A 26435-nucleotide genomic window follows, 5' to 3' on the forward strand; every position below is an offset into this window, starting at 1 on the left:
CTCTCCAGGGATTTTTAGTCTTGTGCTAAAGATCCATGTGCAAATAAGTAACACTAATGTAATATAATAATAAGGAAAGATAGCTATGTACAATGCTACTTTATTTTGGTTGTGGTGATGGTTACACAACTATATAATTTGCAAAAACATAATACAACAGTTCATCAAAGAAGAGTGACTATTACTGTTTGCAAATTCTATCTTAAAACATGACTAGAATATATTTATATTTATATTTAAGTGCTAGGAAAACAAAGGCGGTGCCAGTTACACAAGGGAGGATGGAGGATGGAGATAGAACAACAATCACACATCACAAACTGCAGAAAATAATATCATATGCTGTTAACACGCTGCAATATTTGGTCAAAGACAAGTGCTCCAGTTATCTGTGGAGGGATATGTAGGAAATCTTCGTTTATTAGGAGCCCCAGGAAAAATTATAATTCTTCTGCTCACTGTTATGCACTTTGTTCGATCTGGGGATACAATAGTAAGCAGACGCAGAGACAGTGTTGTGAGGTTGGCAGCAGAGTGAGGTATAAGCCAGGAATCACACATCAGTATTAGAGAATGCCTGCCTGTATGTGTGCAAAAATGTCCAGGGGACACAAGAACAGAGAACAGAGAGCGATTGTGAGCTACAGCCCTAAAGACAAAGAAAAAGTGATTAGGGGAAGGGGACAGACATTTCAGACAAAAGGAACAGAACAAGGGTAGGCTGTGGGAAGACCTTTAGCATCATCAGTCAAGTGGTCAGGGAAGCCAAGGCCAAACTTCTCTGAGTCCACAGAGTACAAGTTAGGACACAATTTATTAACTGGTGTGTTAGTTTGATTAATGAAGTTTTAAGTATTTAGAAATATACGATGAACTTCTACCCCATGTGCATGCCCCCACCCTACAAACGTTACAATCAGGATGGTGAGCTTTAAAAAATTATTAATAAGAGGACCTACCTTGTTTAAGTTTCACTGCCTTTATCTCAAAATCAGTCAAGAAAACATTAGATCCAGAGTCTGTCTCTTTCATTCCTCTTTGGCATGACAGTAAAATCTTGCTTAATAAACTACAGAGTTAGTACAGGTTTGATCTGTATGGGGCCTCTTTCAAGGGAATTCACTGCTATACACACTAAGACATCATGGTGGATTTTACCTATTACCATCTTCTTTCAATAGCATCATAAGCAATGTCATTCCAGGATTGCATATACATGCATGTGTACATATGTATATAGATATATATATATATGGCAGTTGACTGACACAAATTAAACAGATCACAAGGTTAGTCTAGTGAAGGTTTTGTGTGCTCTAAATCCTGATCTAGAAAGAGAAAATTCTTATAGAAAGTATTTCAGACTTCTCTTCTGCTCCCAAATCCAGACTTTTTCCATAGATTTTAATTGCAATGCTGAATTTTTGTCAACAATTTAAGTATTTTGGATTATAGGTTATTTTCCAATTATGGCTTTGAGATTATTGTTGGGGACCCTCAGAGTTCAAGCGTTATAAACGTAGACTGAGAAAAGCACATATTTAAATAATCTTCCAAGAATTCTTACAATGTTAAACTACTGTACATTTATGGTCAGAAATGTGACTGGGGAGTCGGTACTGTGGGGGTGAACCAGTTGTTTCTTCCCTGGTATGTGGCCCAAGCAAGAAAAATTGAATTAGTGGTATGTGCTTCTCTCAGTCTTCTCCTGGGGGATATGCCTGAAATGTCTAACTAAACAAATCAAGAAATCTATGAAATGCGATCGGCCTGTTTCCTTCTAATTTCCATCTCTCCCTCGCCCCATGTGATGTTCTGAAGTTTCTCTTTTTTGCTTTTCTCCCCCTCTTTAGTTGTATTGCTTTTTTCTCTTTCTTTTACTATTTAAGTTCTGTCTTGCTGTGAATTTATATTTTTCTTGGGGAGAATTTATATTTTGAGTTTCTGTTTCTCCCTGATTTAATTCTCTTATATTCCATGGGTAATTTTACGTTAAAGTACTGTTCTATTATTTATCTTTTTGAACCTAAAATGATTAAACTAACATTTTGCTCCTTTCAAAGATTTCAGTTTTTTTAAACTTAAGAATGAGGTTTGAAGTATACAACCTTCTCTAATATTTTTTGCTTTTCTTTGTTTCTCTAATATTGCTGAACACAAAGACTACTAAAATGGTTAAGTGTCCCAGGCTAGCTGGCTTCTTGTGTTTAAGCAATCCTTCAAACAAATTTTAACCAGAAGCAAAGCATACAAGGCCCCGAGAAAGCAAGTGACTTCATACACAATATACCTGCGACACTTTTCTGTAAATGTGAATAACCAGATACTTTGGATATCACAGCCTCACTCATTATCACTGCTTCAAACAGAGATAACACACCATCTTTTATTTGCAACACTTGGATTCTGAATATGTTTCCTTCTCAGCAAAAAGCAATGGAAATCATAAATGGACGACACTCAGAAAAGTCTTCTTTCAAATTCATGTATTGTCTGTTACTCGTTTGTCCAACATAAAATTATTGAGTAGCTATACGTGTGAAACACGACATGTTAAGAAAGCATAAAATGGGGGATAGATGTACATAGCTAAATTCAGAAAGCATAAAGCTCAAAATAGTGACACACAATTAAGACACTATGGGAAGGCAAAGGAGAAAGTATGGAAAAATACAACAAAGCCAAAAGAGCCATGGTGGAGTTGGCCTTTAAAGCTGGGTCAGCTGGGTATGGTTTTAAGAAATAGGGATGGAGAAGGAAGGAGGTATGGGGGTGTGGAGTGGTATTAAAAACGGGAAATCACTCATTCCTGGATGAGTGCACACTCTACTGACATGACACAGTCAGACAAAAGTCACAGTCTACAATTGGCTACAACAATTCTCCCGAATAAAATATGGTTACAGATGTTAATAGGAAAGTGATCTGGGGAGAAATGATAGGCAGAACATGAAATTTAAATTAAGTGTAATCTACACTTGTAGCTTGACCATGAGTTGTAAAAGACATAGACTTCTGCTTTCATCAATCACAGCAACCCAACAGGACTCTGTGTGTGCAAGGACGTAAGTTTCATGAGGTCGTGCGAGGTACACCTCTCGTTCACAACTGAATCTCCAGTAGCTGGTACAACGCTGGTCATAGACATTAAAAACCTGCCTTGAGTAGTTTGGATGAGTTTGTAAGTAAACGTGGCTTTTGTGGGCCACCTGTCACCGAATGTGTTACTCTAGAGCAGTTATTCTGAACTGTGAGTTTGGGAGGAATATTATCCAGACCAGTTGAAAATGAAGCAGGAGCAGAGTTTTGGGGAGCAAACCACAACTCACTAGTTAAATACTTGATACCATAAGGTGGGGAGAAAGTCAGTGATAGAGGCCACTAGAATTTGTTTATTCTGCCTCTGTGAAGAAAAAATAGCGAAGAGGTCTAAATATATTTTGGAAGGCAAAAGTAGCATTATGGCTCCTCTGAGGACCTGTGGAAAATATGTCAGTTTGTGGAATAATCTTTTTAGAGATTTGACAAATGAACCACAATGGATTTGGCAAGAGAGTTTAAGGTTATTTTATTGAATATTTTTTCATGCTGGAGAGATAATTCTCTAATCTCTGTATATGTTTGTTTCAGCAAAATAAAGCAAACCTATGAACAAGCAAATGCAAAAGAAACATAGCTGCTTCTCACCACACACTCTGGGAAGTACCGGGAAGTTGTTTCATCCAGCCCTGCAAAGTGCTCTCATGGTGGTCAACAAACCTCCATGATAAAACAGGCACTATTTATGTTTTTAAGGGCAAACCAGGAGGCCTAGGTCTACGCTGTAATTTATTGTAAGATTTTTCAGCCCCTTAAATTCTAAAGTTACTTTAATTATCTGACTTATTGAGTCTTATTAATTTTCCTTATGATTGATGGCAATGTTTTTTTCCCACACACACTGCACATGGTTTATTACATAGATAACAATTTAATCTTCTTTTAAGACTTGGGTTTTTCCCTCCACTATAATTTCCATTGTTTGATACTTTATAGAGTCTAAACCTTCCAAGTAAATTAATTCTTTTTTTCTTTCAAACATGGGTTTATAGAATAAGTTAAAGATGGAAAAACAAAGATAGTGTTTTGGGGTTCATTAGAATGGCTTTTAAAAAGCCCTGTTTTCAGACATTTTAGTTTTGGTAATATGCAGAATGAATTTTGCCAGTGACTTTTTCCCTTCTTATTCAAACCCACTTATTTGTCAAGGAAAATTCAATCCATATGTTTCTGATTCATTTGTATTCAGGTCATCAAAGTGTTGTTCAATGTCCAAGAAGCAGCAGACTCTTTAAAATAAGACAGCAAAGGTCATTTTCCTTTGAACATCATCATGGCTTAATTTCCAACTATATCAAGGTTGAACTTCAGGCTTAAATTCACAGATTTCAAAGTTTCATTAAATTTTATACCCAAACAAGAAATTAAACTGTCAAATTGAATTCCATTACAATTGATGCATAAGTGTCAAAGAAAGACATTTATATATCATTCTTGCTCATAGACAAAGTTTTGATATTTAATTTAAATGAAAATAAATAAATATATCTATTCTGGATATATAAATCCTAAGAGAAGTTATGTGGTGTGTCTGCTAAGTACACACACAAGTTATTTTATGATAAAGTTTCTATAGACGATTTAAAAGAGTTTAGACAAATTCACAAGTGGTAGTCTGCAGGGGAAAGGCAAAATTAAACAGTTTTGTTGTCAGGCTCATGATTACCAACTTTGGTGGATAAAAATGGTTATTGGTAAGAAGCCAACAGAAATGAGCACACAGAGACATGCACTATGATCAATTGATGCTTATATTGATTGGCTGGACATTCATAGGCCTCACGGAATATATCACATCATTAAAACTTAGTAAAATAGTTTTCTAGAAGTCCAACCATTTTATTTTCAGGAAAATAATAGTTTTGGAATAACTAATTGCATCAGTGTAGATAAAGGTGCCAAACTTCTTGACACTCAATAGGGTTATACAAGGCTAATTTATGAAAGGCTGACCTACATTTACAGCAGAAAAAATTTTCAACCCTAAGATACTCAATACGAGTTAGTGTTTGACTCAGTAAACCTGTTAGTAAGTCTTAAACATCAAAATGGCTTCTTAGAAAGATGACAGAATTACAAGCAGAATTTTAATTCTCCCAGAAGGTTGGATTCAACAATCTGCTGCTCTTTGCTAGATAATTGTTCCTAATTCATTTTGCACTAGTATTTACAGCAAACCACATAAAATCACCATTATAGAAATGGTGTATCCCATAAGCGAATGGGAACATGAAGAGAACTGGCTGGAAGAACATCAGGGGAGGCTTTTGAGCACTTCCCATGCAGATCTTACCCCATGGGTTTCCCAGTTGCCTAATGTGGCAAAGTCACAGCTTTCCCTGCTTGCTGGTTCATAGCATTTTCTCTAGTCCATTTTATTGGTATCAAGAGTTTTGTGCCTTTTATTTTCATTAGGAACATCATGAAAATGTCAAAAAAAAATCCTTAGTTTTCAGGACAATTAAGTTGAAAGTGAGTATTTTTAATTTTGTTTTTGCCCAGGTTTTTCCCATCTTCTCTCTCACTTAAACTATGATTAATTTTTGTTCATTCCTGGAAATTGACATCTGTGACAGCTGTGTTAATAAGGGATGTGACTGACGTTGACTTGTTTTGTCTTGTTTCTTACTATGTGCAATTTCACGTACAGATAAAAATTTTACTCAAAACTATAATATTTTACATATCCTAAATATGCCCTGTTAAAATCAGATTCTTAAAAACTTCATTTTATATATATATATATATATATATATATATACATATATGTATATATACATATAAGTAATTCATATGTATATATAAATAATTTTTTTATGGGCTAGGGTTTGAACACAGGGCCTCAAGCAGAGCAGGTGCTCTACCACTCCAGCCACACCTCCAGTCCATTTTCTTCATATTATTTTGGAGATGGGGTCTCATAAGCTATTTGCCTGACCTGGTCTCGAACTGTGATCCTCCAGATCTCAGCCTCCTAAGTAGCCAAAATTATAGGCATGGGCCACTGGTGCTTGTCCATTCTGTTTTGATATATAGTACACTTCTAGTTAGAAAAATACATTCCAGTATCTAATGTGATTTTATAGTAGAAAAATGCATAAGTTGTTAGCTTGATATTCTTTTCCCTTTTCTAAGTATAAGTGTGTTTGTGTGAGAGATGAGTTCTTAATGTACTATCTATTTAAATTTAGTGAGTCCTGCAATCTGTTCTTTTTAAATTGAAGTTTCCAAGTAAGTTTGTTGTATTATCCTTAAAATCCATAGGACGTGTTTACCTCAGGAGAAAGTCTCCAGATGAAGCCACTGTGTGGCTGGATGACTGTTTATCTGTATCATGGATCAGAGGGTGTATGTGGCTGGTTAATCAGAATATCAGCTGACTGTGCTAATAAGGAGCAGAAGGAATTCAAAGATCATGGGTGATGGTTTTCCTTTTCTCCTTCTGTTTTGACTACAGTTTCTCATTACTATTTATCCGAGTTCAAAAAGTTGAATTATGTCCACTTATCAGAGGATCTTTTAAACATTTTAAGATTGAATCATATTCCCTTCTCTTATCTGAATATTATCTTATAAAGCAATTATGTAATTTTTGTTCTTAAAACCATATGGCTCCCTTTTTGCCAGCTTATGGTGATGACAATTGACTTCCAATAAATAAAAGAAAGTCTCTAGATCCCAGAAACCTCAAGAATTGCAAATCATGCTAGATGTTCTAAAAGGAGAAAGGAACGTATACTCTCGTGATTTGTTCTGTGTAAATACTATTATAAATAACGTCATGGATATTTAATGTTGAGGGTAAGTAGAAATTGAATTTTGAAAGAATATTTAAGAGTAGATGAGGGGATAGTTGGAGAGTGATTATCTTCAAATAGTTCAAGATATAAAATGAATAAAGGTAGATGTTTTCTCTGTGGTTGAAAGTCAAATCAATGTGAAAAGGAGAAGATTTAGGGCCTAAATCTAAGAAAAATAGTGCCTGAAAAACAGAAGTTAGTGACTATGGAATTGTTTGTTCTGTGAGACCATGAACTATGCATGACTGGAAGAATTTATCTTTCAGTTGACCTTTGTCTAGGGATTATGACATCATGAGAAATAATTTCTTAGGTAATTTCTATGACAGCGTTATACATGTATGGGAAGAAGAGAGAGAGAGAGAGAGAGAGAGAGAGAGAGAGAGAGAGAGAGAGAGAGAGAGAAGGAAACATATCATTTTAAAGGAGCCTGACATTACATTGCTGCATTCCAACCAAAACTCAAGATATTGTCCTATATAAATCCAGCAAAAGGAAGCCAGAAAGGTTAAAGAGTGTGCAGAGTGGAAATAAATATCCAGGTGCACACATCCTCAAGCAGTCACGTGAGATATCAAATATAAATTAATCCTTGGAAATCTGTAATTGTTAAGATTTCTGGAGAGCTCTTAGAGCATCTAGCACACTTAGATTTTCTTTTAAGTGTCACAATAAATTTTATGGCATCATAGCAAGACATTAGACTCAATCTAAATGTTTCCAGAACATTTTAGAGTGGCTTCAGTTTCTATCTTATTTTTATAGAATTTTAAAATCATTGAAAGTGTCTATTAGTTTCTGAAAACAATTTTTGGCCTGGATCAAGCCTTGGAAAGGTATTTGAAAGGTGGCTAAAAAACACTATCGCGTTGGTCATTTTAATGGACTGAAAGGATCCATCAAGGAAAATTCCTGTACATTTATGGTAAAAATGGCTATTTGTACAGAAAATAAATGTGATGTAGATTTCCCTCGGGGTTTGAAGTCAGTATGTTAAACTTTCTGAACCCATGCAAGCTGTGACCTGTGGATTTTGTGACTTGTGTAACGTCCTAAAGCCCATCATAGAACATAAATCTTTTCTATCACCTTTAGTTTCTTGTAATTTATCTACTCATACAAATCAACAAAATCATCAATAGGTCTTTTATGACCAGAGAAAAGAAAACGGAACATTGGGGCACTATTAATTTTCTACTTTGTTTAACCAAACAATTCATATATTTTTCTTATCAGTCATACATGATATTCAAAAACTGTGCTCCAAGTATTTTTAAACTCACTCTGTTTATCACAACTTATTTTCTATCTACACAATGCCTTCGTGTGTTCTTATTTTGGCAAAACCTTTTAGCAACATCAAGTGTTCTTCTGTGCTAATCTTTCATCTTTTTCAATACTACCTAGTAAATCTAGATTTTAGTACCTGGGAACATCCTGAGTTTATTTTTAATCAGCATTTAAGCAGTGTCTTTGCTATCAAGGTCAATTGAAATCACACTAATAATATTAGTGGAAGCTAACATTTATGGGGATTTGACTAAATGCTGAGAATTTTGTTCAACTTTTGAAATGGCATTTCTAATTTTTCTTCACTGTCACCTCATTTTGTACATGAAGAAACTTAGTCCTAAGAACAAACTGGTTTTCAGAGCCAGCCTCTTATACACAAATTCTGGAAAATTACATGAAGCTTGTAAAAATTCTAAATTGAAAAAATAAAGGTATTTTTGATGATTTCTTAATAAAACAAGAATATTAAAAATGATTACTAGAGGACAAAATTGAATTTTATGTTGACTATTGGGAATCTCTTCTGAGTTTTTATATTTTCTGACTGGAGATAGATTGGGATCTGGCCCCCACAAAATAATAGTATCAGTATCATATTTTTTTTGTTTTCTAAATTAACTACTCCAATCTTTCTTTTAGCCCCATAGTTAATTTGATAAATTCATAACTTGGAAAGAACAAAATGTAGCTCTTCTGCTGTCCATGGCTCACTTCAACATGTAATTAAATTTAGACAAATTTAATTTCTTTGTTTTGGTTTTGATCATGACCTCCCTTCTTTCGTGTCTTGGCTTCCTTGCAAGCGAGTTGAGTCAGCCTCTTTCCCTTCTTTTCTTTTCCCTGGTTCTTCACTTTTCACCATGGAATTCTGGTATCTACTCCCTCCCCCTTCCACTTTTTTTTTTTTTTAAAGAAGAGCAGTTTTAGGTTCACAGCAACAGTGAGAGTAAGATATACAGACATCCCATGTATCTTCTGTCCCCCACGTGCATGGCCTGCCCCACAGCTGTCATTCCCTCCAGAGCAGGGCATTTGTCATGATGGATCATTATTGCTCAAAGTTCAAGTTGACATTAGTGCTCACTCTGAGTGTTCATAATAATCTCTGGGTTTGGACAAGTTTTGTAATGACACAAATTCACCATTTTAGCATCACACAGACTATTTTTCCTGTGATTTGCCTGTTCACGCCTCTTTCCCTCAAGAGCTTGGCAGGCATCGATTTTTTTACTGTCTCTGTGGCTTGGCCTTTGCCATAGTGTTGTATAGCTAGAACCAAGCCGTGTGCCGCCTTTTAGACTGGCTTCTTTCACTTAGGAAATACAGTCAAGTCTCCTCCACGTCCTTTCATAGCTTGACAGTGCATTTCTTTAGATCACCGAATTTTATTCTGCTGTTGGATGAACCATGGTACCTATTCTTACCTATTGAGGGATATCTTGGTGGCTTCCAAGTTGGGGCAATTAATGAATAAAGCGTCCATAAATATTCATGTGTTTTTTTGTTTTTTGTGATGACAATGTTTTTAACTCTTTGTCAAGGATTGCTGCATCATATATCAAGAGTTTATATAGTTCTGTAAGAACCTACCAAGCTGTCTTCCAAAGCAGTCCTACCCTCTGCATTCCCAGGAACGATACACACTAGTTCCTACGTTTCACATTTTCACTGGCACTGGTGGTGTTGTGTTCTGGATTTTGGCTATTCTAATAGATGTGCATTTCCCTGACGACATAGGATATGGGACACTTTTCTTAGGCTTGCTTGCCATTTGTGTGTATTCTTTGGTGTAGTGTCTATTAATGTCCTTTGCCAATTCCTTCCTTCCTTTCCTTTTCTGTTTTAGTTTTTTGAGATAGGGTCTCCCTAGAAGCCCAGGCTTGCCTTGCACTCTCTATGAACCCAGACTGGCTTCAAATTTAAATCTGCTTGCCTCGGCTTCCCCAGTGCTGGGATTAGAGGCATAGGATTTGTGCCTGGCTTTAGGGTGTTTTCTTGTTGAGTTCTAAGACTTCTTTGCATATACTGGATAATAGTCCTTTATCAGATATGTCTTTTGCAGAGGATTTCATTTATGAATCATGCATTTGGTGATCTTAAAATGTCAACTAATACTGAGGCTTCTAATGTAAGCCAGGGTACATCAAATTCACCCTGTGGCTAGAGAAGCACAAAATTTCCAAAACATATTATTTTTTTCACAAAAAGTCTGTATAAAATCTGTGTTTTTCCTCATCTCACCATTTGCCTTCCCAGGAGCGAAGCTGATAATGAGTCAGTGTCTCACCCTACAGAGATCTTAGATTACCTGGATTATGTTTTAGGAAGAACACCTAGGGGAATTTTTTCCAAAATTTTGGAAAGAAAAAAATTTCTGCGAATGAAACCTGTTTTTATTTGTCATTGTGCTCAACTTTGCTTTTATCTGCATAAGTAGAGCTGTTTTTCTAAAAACCTTGCATTTTGAAAAAAAATCACATCATTATTGTGATTTAAAAAGATCTGTATTGATATCCATATTTTTCTTTAATTGGTACTCTGAATTGTACGGTAAGTTATTGCCCAGTTTTGTCTTGTCTTTTGATTGATAGGAAGGAAATAATTTCTCTCTATGAATAAGTGTACTTATAGAATATATTCAACCGAAAGAATCAAATTTGTTATTTTATTGTAGTTGTTATATATTGTTTATACTTTTAAAAGCTAGCTTTTAATTTCTTTTGTTTTCATTTATGGTATGTTTATATTTGAATGAGAACTGCATAGTAACCATAATTTACAAACAACAAAACAAACAACTCAAGAACATATATGAGAAAGGGGTTTAAAATCAGTGATTTAAAATAAGCAGTAACAAACAGGAGTTAGTCATGGTTCATTATCTAGTGAAAGATAGATTTTACAATTTTTAAAGATTTTTTCTTAATGAACAGAGATATGAAAGTGTTTAGCTACATCTGTATTTCTGTTTTTGATTTTTCCCTAATTCAGAACAGTAACTATAGAGCACCACTCTTGCCAAACAAATGCTGGTGTCAGGAACATATCCCACTTTTTGTTATATTCCCTACTCTAGACTCTTAGCTATGGCTAAATTAGTAATCCGAGGGGTAAATATTTTTTATGGTAATACCTAGTTACGATCATGAAAAATGGGAAATACTACTTACTATCATCATGTAGGAGAGCTAACTTTCTTTTCTGTTCTTTCCACTTGAGTTTAGCCACTCCTTGCTGATACCTAGTTCTCAAAGATGTAATGCAAAATAGCTGTAAGTGCTGGTGTTTGCAAGCTGAGCAGAGAGATGGATGGGAAGAAGGGAGGACTTTTGTGCGGTAGAAGGCAGACATCATCACTGTGGCTCTGGCTGCTAAGTGTTGAAATTTGGCATGCCTGGTGTGAGTTCACAAGGGAGAGGGGAATCCCAAAATAGCAAGAAGCAAATGAAAAAGTAACACCCAAAGGCAATAGTGTGCATCGCAAGTGGATCAAAATTAGAATTAGAGGGAACATACCTTGGTAGGGAAATTGCGTATACCAGCTCTTAAAAATGCATATGAATTTCTCCGTAGTGTGATGTTTCAATTTGAGTGAAATAGAGACTTGGGGAGAGCCCCTGCCCTCTCATGTCTTGCAAGGAGTATTGGGTTCTTGTGTCTGTGGCAATGTTTTGACAGCTATAATACGTGTGCCACTGGCAGGCTATGAGGATGCTTTTCCTCAGTTCTTCCTAAGGTGGGAAGCTTTCGTATAGAGGCCCAAGACAGAAGCCCTGAACAAGTCCTAACATTGTAAAGTTAGAGGAGAAAGTGCACTACATTAGGTTGAGTTAAAATCTGACCTTCTTGAGTTGTTTTAATCATTTTTAAGATGTGACTAATTGCTTTGTTGTAAGCAGTGAATAAGATGAGTTAAGTAAGTCAACAGGCAAGAAAGCTGCCTTTAAAAGATAGCAGCCTTTGCTTCTGTGTTAATTTCAGAAATATTGAATTGGCTAACCTTATCAACTCCCACTTTTCCTATCCCTTTGAAGGACATGCTTCTTAGTACTCTCCAGTACTGGTTACACACACACACACACACTCACACACACATATATGTATATATATCTATTTCTGGTTATATTTATGTGTGCAGGAATTCTTTCCATGAGTTTTCTCTTAGGCAACTAACACAATTGATAAAAATATAACAAGTCTACTTGTTCTATGCAATTAGCTGATGCTGCTGGCCCAGATTGAGCAAAAGGTAAACATGACTAGAAAGGAGCTGTTATTTTGCTCACATATGGCTCAGAGGAGGCTTTTGCTAGGAGTCACCTTGGAACCATGATCTCTTTTGTGGGGCAGGCCAGATTTCATTTTTGCCATGGCTAGAGATGTGAGAAACCAGTGAGGAAATATTCCATGTGATTTTGCTCAGAAGAATTCTTTGAAAGAAAGAATTAAGCCCCAAAAGTTTCAACTCCACGTTTTAGGTGGTAAAAGTAGACACTTACTGTGGTGTCTTACATTTGGTATTTCGCTATCAATTCTCCAATGCACATTTTAGAAAATACCATTTATCATTTATTTATTTGTTTATTTTTTACTATTTCTCCATACAAGATACCAAAATTATTTATCTTTCTTCTACTTTAGTGATACTAGAATGCTTCAAAGATCCTGGAAAAGTAGCTTATTGTCATTTTACAGATTCAAGTCTCAAATGGAAAGAAAGGTCAAGTATTTAATGAACTGATTTTCTGTATGACAATAACTTTTAATAATATATAACTGGCCAAAAAAAAAAAGAATGTTTCCTTTAAGACTCATAAATTTCTCAAGTCACTTCATTAAGTACAGTTCAAAGGCCACTTTTGCCACCATAGATAAAATGCCAAATACTAAATTAAATTAATTTCACTGTTATAAAAAACACTAAAATGAGTTTGAGGCTTAAAAGCTTTTCTTTACTGATTCATAACACATAGAATTTTAAAAGACTTTTGGTAAATTTCTGCTGAAACTGCTTCATTCTAGTTTTATTTAAGTCTCTCCTTTTAAAGAAAAGAATTCTCTGTATTTTAACAAGTCACATAATAACTGGAAAACAGACTAAAAATAATTCACTCTTCTCATGGTTTTGTGAAAAGAATGTTCCTGTTTTCTTAAAATAAATGAGGGCAAGAAGATCAACTGCTAGCCAATCTTTTGGGGGGCCTGTGACAGATGGTGGCTGCAAAGCTCATGGGGCCTTCGGGGAAAGGTTCTATATAAAGACAAGCGCCATTAAAAATAAGTGCCTTTGTGGAGGTAAACTGCAGTTCTGAGCACGAGATTCCTATTTCCAGCAGTGGAACTTGGGCCCAAGGAAAAAGCATTTGTTGGGCTTGTCAGGTCTGAGACGGTCAGCCCCTTGCTTCAGACCTGCATCCATCATAGTCTACCACCTCAGCCCTGACCTCCATGCGTAAAATATTTGCTTCCACAACTGGGCACAAACCTTTGTCTCTGCCCCTTTATGAACCTGAGTCCTTCTCTCTGTCCTCAGGCCCTCTTTCCTGGAGTCTCCCAAGCCAGGGTTCTCAAGTGTTTGTGTTTCTCCTGTCCCGTCTCTAAGACATCCTACCAGTGTTTCTGACCAACTGTCCCCGTTTTCTTCATTAATCACCGTCACATTCTCAAACTGTAAGGCATTTCAGACTCTTTTGTAAAACTTTGAGAAATAATGTCAACTCTTTCCCTTTCAAACTTCTCTATCCTTCTTCTTGCATGCTACTCAAGAGAGGAAAACAAATTTCTTCCACTGCTATACACCAGAAGAAACTTTAACCACTTTGCTTGCCAAAAGAAAACTCTCAACTTCCTAGCAGTGTTGGGATGTGTTTGCCAGTTGCTCCTGTTGGATTTCATGTCTCTGAGGTGTCTTTGTTCTTGGCTTATCAGCCACAGATTCTTATCTCTGTTTAAACTATAACTCCATTTGTCCTTTCTTTTGTTCTTGACACATTTTAATGTTACTATATATGTAACTATAAACACATAAGATTCACTATAAAGCAAAGGTGCTAGTTTTAAACTCTTTTAGATGTCAGTGCAAAGGTGGCAACAGAACAATCCAGCAGCAAATGCATTGAGTGGCAAGCCTCCTTTGTTAGCAGAACAGGAGAGTTACTATGCAGAATCATTTAACAACCTCGCCTTGCACGACCAAGTTCAAAAAACTTTCTGCAAATACCACTCAACTTCGAGTCTCCAGTATCACTGAAATAGTTTAAGATCCCGGATTTTCCTTGTTTCTGTTTGAGTTTATAAGGCAATGTATATCATTTTAAATGATATAAGTGAGAATGTTAACTTATGTTTTTGGAACTTCAGATCTGTGTGCTTATATCTGGAATAAGGTTTGTGTTTTTACTCTGGAACTACAAAGCATTTAAATTTTTCATCAAAGTATAACAAAGTTGAAATTTGTAGCTAGACTATAATATGCTTGATTTAAGGCTACGCTGAATTAAAGAATACGTGAAATTTAAGTAGTCAAAATTCTATCTTCCCTGTATTCCTTAAAACTGATATAAACATGATTTAGTGTAGTGAGCTCTGCATGTTTTAAATCATCTGTTTCCAAAATGGGGAAAATTCCAGTATAATTTAAAGTCATCGGATCCATAATTTAAGAGTACCAGAATCAAATTTAACCACAAGTTGAAAATAAGCGAAGACCAAGTACACTGTGAACGAGAAACAATGGACTAATTTTCTTCTGTGGAGTAGTCTAGAAAGGATGCTGGGAGCTGTTCTTGAACTGAGGGACAGGCAAGTTTTGTACAAATTTCATCACAGGTGTTTTGGGTTAAATAATCAATTGCTGTGGGTTTATAGAGGAAAAAACCAAACTGGAATTTATGCTGACGTCAGAGTGATAGCAACGTTTAGACTCTGGTAATTCCTCAAATGAATGTTTTTCAAGCTGCGTGTCCTAAAGGGAAACCAAACGCTTGTGCTTGGGACCACTTATCCTTAAATGTCAACATGCCTCTGAAGAGCTGCTCTGTGTCAGAATTTCCTTTAATAACCCTGTTTTTAAAGGAATAAACAGTTTGAACTTTACATTTTCCGAAAGGAGTGGGCTGAAACACAAAAACATGAGTTTGGGGTATCTCTTCAGCTCCCCTCCACCTACCTTCTCTGTTATTAGAAATTTGAATAATCTCAGTTGTGTTCTTATGCAAATTTGACTGCCTTACTCTGTCCCTAGTTTATACAAAGTCACAAGGGTCCAAGTGGCAGAACCAGAAGTCTTGACCCTCCAACTTCCATATGACTAAATGTAGGAGATCAGAGCTCTAGCTTCTATACTTCCCTGTTGATTATCCCTTGAAGACACCCTCACCCTATCTTTATTTAGATTGTAGCTAATAAAACTGATGAGTAATGTTGCCCATGGCTCAAATTATTTTTTCTCTTACCTTGGTGCTTGTGCAAAAATTCTGAGGTGAAAACAAGATGCCTAAGGTATTAAAAGTTTTTCTTTAACTCTGTCACACAAATATTTAAAGGGTATGCATATATGTTCTTGTGTCTGTGAAAAGACAATACCCATGCTAACATCAAACCCTGGACTCCTGTGCATTTCTGTTACCTCTTGTGTTAATGGCGCTGGTGCAGTCTGTGATCAGAAGACTTCCAAATTCTTTGTATCCCACCAGAAAGAATCCATGGCAGGACACGTGAATGTGAAGGGAGGTTATCAAAACTTAGGGAAGAGAAATACAAAGGGAAGCATGGTGGGGCCCAGAGAGAAGCCGGAAGCCAAGAGAGTGTGTTTCTGCTCTTCAGGTGATTAAAAAACCTACAATAACGTATGGGAAGGAGAGAATCATGTGATTCTCATACAATAATCACTGAGTAGGGAAGAGCATGGCGGTTTCCAGCCAAGCGAGGGTGGTTCCTGAGCCAAAGCCTGGTTAATCTAAGATGTAGTATTTTTTTTTTCCATGAGTCCTGAATGTTCCCTACTTAGCCTGCCTCACTTGCATATCATAACCTAAGCATTTCTCTTATGCACAACCCTGGGGCAACTGGGCACAAACATTTCTTTGGGTTTAGTGTCACCAGGGAGATCACTGGAATGTGGGTACTTTCACCAAAGCATCTCGTCCATCATCCCTCTCTGGGCCTTGTGCTTGCTAGGTAGACACTCTGCCACTTGAACCACTCTGTCAGTCCTGTTTTGTGTTGGGTATTGTCAAGATAGGGTCTCATGAACTATTTGCCTGGGCTGGCTTCGAATCGTGATCCTCCTGATCTCTGCCTCCCGAGTAGCTAGGATTACAGGCGTGAGCCACAGACACCCTGCTTTTCTATTTCTGTTCCCTCTCTCCTTTCCCTCATGTGAGTTTGGAGAGCACAAATGTGTTTATGCCTGATCAACTCCCAGAAAATATGTTATTTTCCTCTGTCACCATCTTGTCTTTTTAGCAGCTCACATCCTGCACTTTTACTCTGCGCAACAGCAAGAGAGAGCAATTATTCAAGGGAATTTTCCTCTTGCTCTTACAACTACTTTATCCCGTGACTAGCCCTGTCTCTTGCCTTGGTAGGATTGCTGGTGCATGTGACACCGCCAGGGACATCAGTTTGCTTAACTTTCAGTGAGCTGCTTCTGCTCTGGGAAGTCAATGCTAGTGCTGATTGGTGCTTATTCTGTGACTGCCACCCTGGTTCACTGTGGAACTGGGCAGAAGCCATTTTTCTCAAGTAGGGGGAGGGTTTTCCCACTGTTTGTGTCATACTTTGTTAATCAAGTTCCAAAGTAGTGCTACCGCTCAGTGTTTCATAGAGATTTTGGTTTGAAGGAATTTGTTAGTTTTTCTTTGAATACCTTTTGTTTCCAGGAATTAGAAATTCAAACACTGGGGTTGGCAGAAGTATTTCTATTACAGACACCCTGGAACACTGCTCTGAATCTCTGCCTTAAATTGTCACCTTTCCTTAGGGGGACTTTTTGTTCAGGAAATAGCTCGGTTTCTACTCAGATACATGTCTGCTAAATTAAACCTATCGTGTCCTCACTATACCTAGACATGTCTGAATTCTGAGGAGACTGAGCTTGGGCTCAGGTTGGTGTCCTCACCACTCTTTTGTTTTTATGATCACTGCCTTACACCATTCCATCTCCATTTTCATTGAATAATTCAATGCTCTGCCTATGCATCCATCGATTATCTCTCTATTAAAGCTGACACGGCTCAAAAACAAGGATTGGCTTTGAAAAGTTCATCCATGGTGTTACACAGACATATGCTTTTCTTGGATTCTTTAATTATGCAGGCTTCTTTAATTAGGTTTCTTTAATTATACAGTTTTAATGACTAAGCATTACTGTACACTTAACAAAATTCAAAATGTACAAATCAATTCTCATAAATAATTTACTGTTTTCATACATGTAATATAGTCAGTCAGCATTCAAACAAAAACAACTGTTGGATCATTCAGATAGTTTAACCAAAATAATCAATGTAGGTTTATTGTGTCTGAGTTGTAAATCAAGTAGTCAGTGTTCCTCCGATGTAGCACAAGACCACAAGGGTAACTGAGCAAGCAGGAACTCATGGAATCTTAATAGGCAGCTCACTGCTGAAGGAAACCAAGAGGAAACTTAATAACATTAAAAGTTATTTTAAAGGGAGTTCACATTGATTGGAAGGGTACTTTGTTCATATATAATATCTACCTTTGTGAAACCCAAGAAACCTGTTTCTAACATATATCTTTACAGATTTCAGAACATAAATCTTTAGAGCAGTATTATTTCTCTACAGATAAAAATTAAAATATTGAGAGGTTTTGGAATAAGAAAGAAAGGAAACTGTCCTGTACACCAAAGGAAACTTGGAGCTTTGGGGTAAGAGCTTATTTAGCTATAAAAGGGCCAGTGTGTGTTGTAATGAGCGGAAAACTGATTTTACTACATTCACGAATATCTCACAGAGACCAATTTCAGTATTAGAAAGATCATATATTAAAAGTGCTTTCTGCAGTCATCATTGTATACAACTTAAAATTTAGCTCCCATTAAATTAATACTTCATTAAAATATCAAAATAAAAACTTCAACAAATACTTTTTTTTCTGTACTCTAAGACAGAAAAAAAATATGAAGGACAGATTGCCAGTTATTCTATTCCATAACAGTGAAATTTCTCAGTTATTTTTTTCCCCTTTCTTTTGCTGAGTTCTCTGTCACTGGAAACATCTTAAACCAATTTCAAGGGCTACACCTGAATAAACATGTTGTAAAAGTGTTTATGTATTGAAGTGGGTCAGTTCAAGGTATGGTATTTGGCTGGAACTTCTAATTTCTCTTTTTACAGCAAAAGGACTGCCAGAAGGAGGAAGTCTGAGCTGAATTAATACATTTGTTACAGTGGAAGTAGAATGGAAACTGCTCTGACCACAAATCAAACTGCCCCTTTCATTTATGCCAGTGATAGAGTTTTTCTAAGAAATATAGACTCTGGCATAGAGCCACTGTAAGTTTGCATTTAAAAGAGAAACCCGTGTGCTTATTTGTTCAAGGTTTACTGCTTTGGTTATCTGTAAGTCCTTTCTCTGGTAGAACTGAGTGCAGTGGCATTTGTGAGGCAGAAGGACATTTTAGTGTTTGTATGAAGTACACAAGTTTGTCCAGATGGTGTAGAACCATCATTGAAGACACCTATCCTACACAGATTGGTGCAGGCTTTCTTTTTAAAACCAGTATCTCCACATTTAAAGGACCTCTGCGTCTCCACCAACAGCTGCACAGCCTCACACAACACTCATTTTCTGATGGTAGAAGGTTTCTGCACAACGCAAGTATACACCACAGTGTTTATGCTGTCAAAATAAATTTTGTTAAGAGCAAGGGCTCATTTACTAGAATGCTGTCGATGCTGTTTCAGAGACTTGTGTTCCTTTTCTTTCTTGTAAGGTGGGTGAGGTCTTGTAATGGACTGAGGTTGCTTTGCAGTGCAGTCTTTACTGAATAAATATTTTAAGAAATCATACATATTTCTCAGGGGGCAAGCCAAAGTCAATTGTGCACACTTAAAACACATTATATAGTACCCAGCAGGATCAACAACTTCTGTATCTAGAGTAGTATGTTTTGCATAAGTCTTGAGTAATTCTCCACTAAATTAATAAGTTAAGATTGAATAGTTTGCCCTCTTTGCGTGATTTTCATGGATCCCCATATAAATCAGTGGTTTTCTTTGTGTATATAGCTATGTATTATTTAAATATCTATGTATACAAAAATTCTTTTATGTATGATATATGCAATAAATATGTTAGAAACATATATTTACATTTTGTCCATATTATCTAAGCATACAGTCATCTATAACATACATTAATATAATATTTGTTTATATAATTTTCAGTGACAATTACTTTAAAGTAGAAGAACCTAATAAAAATGAGTTATAAAGGGTTAACATCATAGTACCTGACGTTTATGGTATCTGTGGACACAGTGCATGGAAAACACCTAGCGAACTTCCTAGCATGTACATAGCAAGCTGTCCAATAACTGACATGATTATAATTATGAAGATTATTATTTCACCCAGGGGAGGGATATTTTGTCAATATCCGTTTCTTGACTTCTAACACACTCCTCTCTAGGCTCGTTTATACGAGCACATATATAAATGCACAGTCACATTTATGGGCTAATAGGGTTCTAAGATGTAGGCTAGCGGAGAAGTGAAGATGAGTCTCCAAGTTTACCTGCATTGTTTATTCTTTTCTGAGACTCTCTAGGTTTGGTTTCCTCTACTAAAATCTTCTCTGTAAACAATCAGGTGTGTCAAAACTCAGGGACGAATTCTGAGATTTCTATATTTGTTTCAAAACACTCATTCAAAATTTCTCATTCATAATGAGAACGAAATGAACAGGAGCTCAAAACAAACCTCTATTACCCAGAAGGATCTTCTAGAATGACCTGTGAATTAATTCTTATCTTGATCTCACAGCTTTGCGAATTTTGCTGGGCACTGGCTAGAGGCAGAAGGGGAAAGGGCTATCAGCACTAATTAACACTTGACGGGCTGACACAACTGGAGAAAGTAGAAATACCTTCCAGGCATTCAGCTTTTATCACTTAGAGGAAAATGATGGGGGCATTTACTGCAGAAGAGCCTACAGCCAATTGTGGAATTGCTACTTAAAATGTGGACTTTTCCAGGCTGATGGTAGTCAAGGCATTCCATTATAATACTCTTCTTGACTCTAAGGTCTGAAAAGATATCAGTGAATAAAAGCAGGCAAAGGGCGTGTTGCCTACGTGACCTAGCTATATTCTGTGTTGTAAAGTAAAAGAATAAGCATGGATATTTGTCTGTATGCTTACTATCACTTGGTCTGTAAAGAAAACATTCTGGTTATGCCTTCAAAGTTTTCCTTTTTTCAAAGTCCTCTCCAAATTCACTCATGTCAGGTAAACTTTGTTTTTCATAAACCAAATGGTAGTGTACTATGTTCCAGGACGCAGTATCAACGTAAAATCTGCTGGTCTCGTGGGAAGACATGGGCCTCAGTCAAAACAACCGTTCATGGTGGCTTTCTTCAAGGCAAGTGAGGTACTTCTTCGATCTGTGAGAGCAGCCAACAAACGGAAAAACCAAAACCGCAATAAATCCAGCTCTCATCAAGACTCTTCTAGGATGTCCAGTGTTGGAGGTAAGATAAAATGAGAGAGGCAGTTGTGTTCAGAGTTATGGGATCAGATGTTGCAAATCTAGTGGCCACAATAAACGTACCCTCTCCATCTACCTTCATCTGCTATATTAAATCTTCCAGTGATGTTTCTAGCATCCCTAGAACATTTCATCAGTGAATCACTCAATAATTCATTGCAAAGTAAGTCTGACTCGCCTTCGTATGTTGAAAGATTCAGTTTAAATTAAAATCAAGCTGGCAGTAATAAAATTATGACATGGCTAGGTCAACAAAGTCTAGCCGGAGCTAAACGACACAACCTGCTGAGCTAACGTCCCCAGGGCCTCTCAAATCTGAATGGTCAACCACGTACATTCAGCATAAAATTCTTTCTTTAGTAGTTAAATGTGAGTTGTGCAGCTTAAGTTCTTTCTGAAAACAGGAGCAGACTAGACTGGATGAGAGTTACGGTCGTATTTACACTTGCATTAATTATTTGCAGAGTTATTATCTGGGTGCTCTACTTTGTGTACACGTAAAATCCCTCAGCAAGATCTTCCAAATGCACCTGGATTTCAATGTGCTTGGAATTTAGTCTGTTTCTTCATAGAAAAATAGATAAAATTGCAAGTGATCAGGAAGTACATCGCTGCCAGAATCTGCGGTGACTTAATCGTAGTATTTATACTCAGAAGAACCGTGTTTATTTCCGGCCATAAACATGTTTTAATAAACCATTCTCAGACAAAATTTATGGCCATTTCACTGCAAGAAATTATTTTTACCTTTGAAAAATAAATTTGGAGGCGGTCTCATCCCAGAATATCCCAATTTAGTGTAATGTGTTTGTTTTTGTACAATATACGTTCTTCTGTGTTAATGGTCACCAGAGATAGAGTATCCCTCCAGACGCAACGGATGAATGAGTGCTCAAAAAAGATATGATTCTTGCAAGCTATGTTTCAGCAAATTAGTATTCTAATTTCAAATGGCCTTTGATATTATTTCTAAATTCTTCATTTTTTTCTTGGCTTACTTGAAAATGACATATGCGCTAGCAAACTACTTATTACTTAAGCATGCATGAGTGTTTAGAAAAGAAATGGATGGTTTGCATCTTAGATTCTCAACAAAAAAACCAAGTGGAATTTGTTGGAGCCTTCCCCCAAGAGTATAGACACTGAGGTAATGATGATACAAAGAAGTCTTTGGGTGTATCTAGCACCAGAGGAAGGAGGGAAGAGCTCTGGGGTTGTATTACACCGAAATAAATGCTGCATGCAAAGTAATGTTTCAAAATAATTGCCTACCAAAGGCATTTAGCCACCTTTTTCACTGGAAAGCAAAACATGCCATTACAAAGCCATTTTGTAAAGATCTTCACAAGATATTTAGTTTGGCGAAAAGTTATAATTGCTTAAAATGAAGATGGAGAAAAATAACTTTCTAAGACCTTTCCTTCCTTGTAAATACTAGCCTGTCAAAATTGTATATTTTTCTTTTCATGTAGAATGGCTCTGAATCTGGCTGAAATGTTTTTAATTTAATGTAGCAGACTGCATTAAGAAAAGGGTCTGCTATACTTTGAATAGGATGGTAATTTTTTTTTTAAGGAAAATACAAAGGGAAAAGTGTAAGTCACATACTTATTACTAGAGCTCATAATTACTCTGGCAGAGGCCACCCAACAACTGCAGTCATCAAAGTCCTGTTCTCCATTGGCTTGCTCTATTTATCTTCTTTTGCTGAACACAAGTAACAACTGCACGTCTATATCTATAGATGAATAAAACACATGGAGCCAACATCATGGAGCTTTCACCAGTTTCCTAGCACCATTTAGAGTATGAAATTATTCTACTATGGACCAATACTTTCTTCCGAGAAGTTTGTCATTGGCAACCCTTTCTGTGAAATGTGTGGTCAATGGCTTTGGAGAGTGTTCAGATTTTGATAATAAGAAGAAAGAAAGTAGCTGGTTTGTGTCTATGAGACTTAACCTTTAAGTGGGTAGTAATCAAGCAGACTGGGAAAAGCCTCATAGGATTTGGCCTGAAAGACAGGGGTTGAAGGAAAGGGAACGCTACTATAAACAGAAAATTTGATACTTAGGAGACTTGGACTGCCAGCAAATTTAAAAATTATTCAAATATAAATAGCCTGGCTATGATAGTGCCAGGCTTTTATGATAAAATATTGGGCAGTGGCTTCCTGGCTAAGAAGGGGTGGAGGATGGGAGTTAGGAAAGAGAGTTGTGTTAGATGCTTGCCTGATTGCATCTTTCAATGCAAAGCATGCCATCAAGTGTTAAAAACCTGAAATAGTGCAGAAGGCAGGAGAATTAAAACACAGGTCATTCTTCCTCTTTTTACACATTTTTGACCCATTTCAAAGATTCCTGTGCAGGTCATGGAGGCTCACACTTGTAGTAATTCCAGCACTCAGGAGGCTGAGAAAGGAGAATCCTGAAATTCAAGGCCAGGCTGAGCTGCATGGCAAGGCCCTGTCTCAACATCACTCACCCAAGAAAGAAAAATACATTATATTATTAAATAGTAATATTAAAATATGTTATATGCCTATGACTTCTCAATGCCTTTTTCTATGTCTTGCTAGACATGTCTAGCAAGAAGTGGGAACTCTCCAAATATCTGAATCGATTAATGTGTTGATTGATGGCAGGGGTGAGAAGGATCACCTTCTTCTTTCAAGTGAATATAATAGGACCTTTGCTCCCAAGTTTTCTGCAGAAGCTGTTCCCACCCCCCACTGTTCCACTTCAGGATTTTGGCTAGAAGGTTACACAGGTACCCAGTGGGCGAGGTTGTCTGTTTCACGTTGAAGCTGTGCAATGCACAATGGACGTTTGCTTGAAATTTGGAAGTTTAAGGGAAGGAAATGAAGGTAATAGCTTAGTATTAAGCTAGTCACTCTTTACGATATAAAGGCAGTTGTTATATAATTACAACATATATGTCAATATATAAATCTATCTATCTATCCTTCTATCTGTCTCTCTGTCTATCTATCTATCTATCTATCTATCATCTATCTATCTATCTATCTATCCATCTATCTATCTATCTATCTATCTATCTATCATCTATCTATCTATCTATCTATCTGTCTATCTATCTATCTATCTATCCATCTATCTATCTATCTATCCATCTATCTATCTATCTATCTATCTATCTATCTATCTATCTATCATCTATCTATCTATCCATCTATCTATCTATCTATCTATCTGTCTATCTATCTATCTATCTATCTATCTATCTATCATCTATCTATCTATCTGTCTATCTATCTGTCTATCTATCTATCTATCCTTCTATCTATCTATCTGTCTATCTATCTATCTATCTATCTATCTATCATCTATCTATCTATCTATCCATCTATCTATCTATCTATCTATCTGTCTATCTATCTACCTATCTATCTATCTATCTATCTATCTATCTATCTATCTATCTATCATCTATCTATCTATCTATCCATCTATCTATCATGTATCTGGCAGTACTGGGGTTTGAACTCAGTTCTTCATGCTTGCTGGACAGGTGATCTATCACTCGAGACAGCCTCCAGCCTTTTTTGCTCTGGTTATTTTGGAGATACAGTCTTGCTTTTTTGTCTAAGTCACCCTGGACTGTGATCCTATTTTACATTTCTTGCCATTGCTGGGATGACAAGTATGTGACACTCACATCCTGCTTTATTCCATTGAGATAGGGTCCTCATGAAACTTTTTTCCTGGGTCCGGGCTTGCCTGGAACTGTGATCCTCTTAATCTCAGCCTCTCAAGTAGGATTATGACTGGTTGGTAAGATTTTTAAAGATCCTACAAAACATGTTGCTACTCTAAAAGCTGTGTGAAATTCTGAAAAAAAAGTAGATTATTAATAATCAGTCAGAAGGTACAGGGAAAATGGCAAGTCCTGGCTCACTGCAGAAGTGCTAGAAAAGACTGCTTACTGTGTGCTCAGTACTAAGGATCCTCCAATGTGGCTGTAATCATATAGGGGCCCTGTCCAAAACCATGTGGTTTTTTCCATTCATATAGTTACCCTAATTTAAATGTCATGCACTTATTCTCAACTTTGATAGGCATTATCTCTCATGTCTAAGGGATGTAGTGCAAAAATGCATGTCTCTTGGAACAAGAGGTAATCATCAAAACAAGAAAATAGAATTAATTGGATTTTTCTTCAGGGTGTTTTATATAATATCAATATCCATTTTAGTATTTAAAAACAATAAAATAGTAAAAATATCTCTCTTGTTCACTTAATCCTTCCATGGTATTCTGTGATCACTTTGGTTTACTGATAATTAACCTGGTACATGTAATTCCAAATCTTTTCTTCTAAATACACATCTTTTCTGAGAGAACATATTTTTGTTATGCACTCTTAATTACACAAATGTCATATTTGATGCATTTAAAAATGTCTTAGTCATCATTCTAATGGAGGGATGTCATTGATTAAAATGTTGCAGCATTTAAACAGTACTAGGATCATTTTACTTCATTACATCACTTCTAACTGAAATTTTGCTTGTTTCCAAATTGGGGCGCTCCAAATCAATGCTGCACTGAAAACCTTACCCTGATCCACAGGTAAGAATATTTCTCATACAGCAATTAACGTTAGTCGCTGATATCATGCAAAATTTTGGAAGCCCTTCTTAAAGGAATTACTTTGGTGCATAAAATATGTAGTTAATTAGTTCTGTCTATTTGTACATTTAACTTCCTGTTATCTATCGCTTAGCACTGGCATCACCACCTACTAATTGTGTATTCTTGGATAAGACACAGGGGCTACTTTGAGAAAGAGTAGACATTTTCCGAAGTGGAAGATGGGTTAAACAGTTTTAGACTGATGTGACTGTTATGGCATCATTTAGCAGTGTGGAATGGCTGGGCTATTCAAGGATTCTTTGTAAGATGACTGTGACATCAGCTAGGAAATTATGCAGGACCCAATCACAAAGAATACGACTTAAGAGTCAGAGAAGTAAGAGGAGAGCAGGAATGAAGACTTTTCCTAGGATTCAAAGTTAGCAGAAGAAGATATTGAGAAGTAGGAGGGAACCAACCAAGAGTGCAAAGGGCTTCCAAGAGGCTCTTGAGACAGAATGCCGAAGTGGGTCAAGTAACGGGACTTTGTGAACCTCCTCAACATAAGATCCAAAGGAGAAGAAAGAAAATCAAGAAACAGTAAATTTTCTGGCATGGACCACTGTTTTCTGGCATGGACCACATGCTGACTGTTGATCCTGCTAACATCAAAACAGTGTGCAATTGGAGGTGGAAATAGTAAGAGGTATTTGAGAAAGTTTTCTTTAGAGATGGAAGCTAAAGTTTTTGGATACTTTTTAATATCAATGGGGGCTGTAAGGTTCAGGCATTAGTTGAGTTATTTCCATGGATGTTTTGCTGCACAGAATTAAGAAAACACATCAGATACTACTATGTGGTATCTGCTTTGTATTACACATATTTTTGTAGACAAACACAGATATCCCTAC

General features: G+C 36.6%; 1 protein-coding gene across 2 annotated transcripts in view; it reads left to right on the top strand.

The window, feature by feature from the left end:
• Positions 1–26435, top strand: part of Bmp5 (bone morphogenetic protein 5) — a 102534-nt gene that overhangs the window by 65408 nt on the left and 10691 nt on the right. The window contains exon 4 of one of the 2 annotated variants that reach the window (XM_020153248.2): positions 20718–20912. The exons of the other annotated variant lie outside the window; for it this stretch is intronic. Within the exon in view, the coding sequence (XP_020008837.2) occupies positions 20718–20912 (195 nt within the window). The remainder of the gene's footprint in view (positions 1–20717; positions 20913–26435) is intronic. 2 annotated transcript variants of the gene reach the window in all.

Source organism: Castor canadensis, chromosome 8, assembly GCF_047511655.1.
Source record: "Castor canadensis chromosome 8, mCasCan1.hap1v2, whole genome shotgun sequence".
Classification (NCBI taxonomy): domain Eukaryota; kingdom Metazoa; phylum Chordata; class Mammalia; order Rodentia; family Castoridae; genus Castor; species Castor canadensis.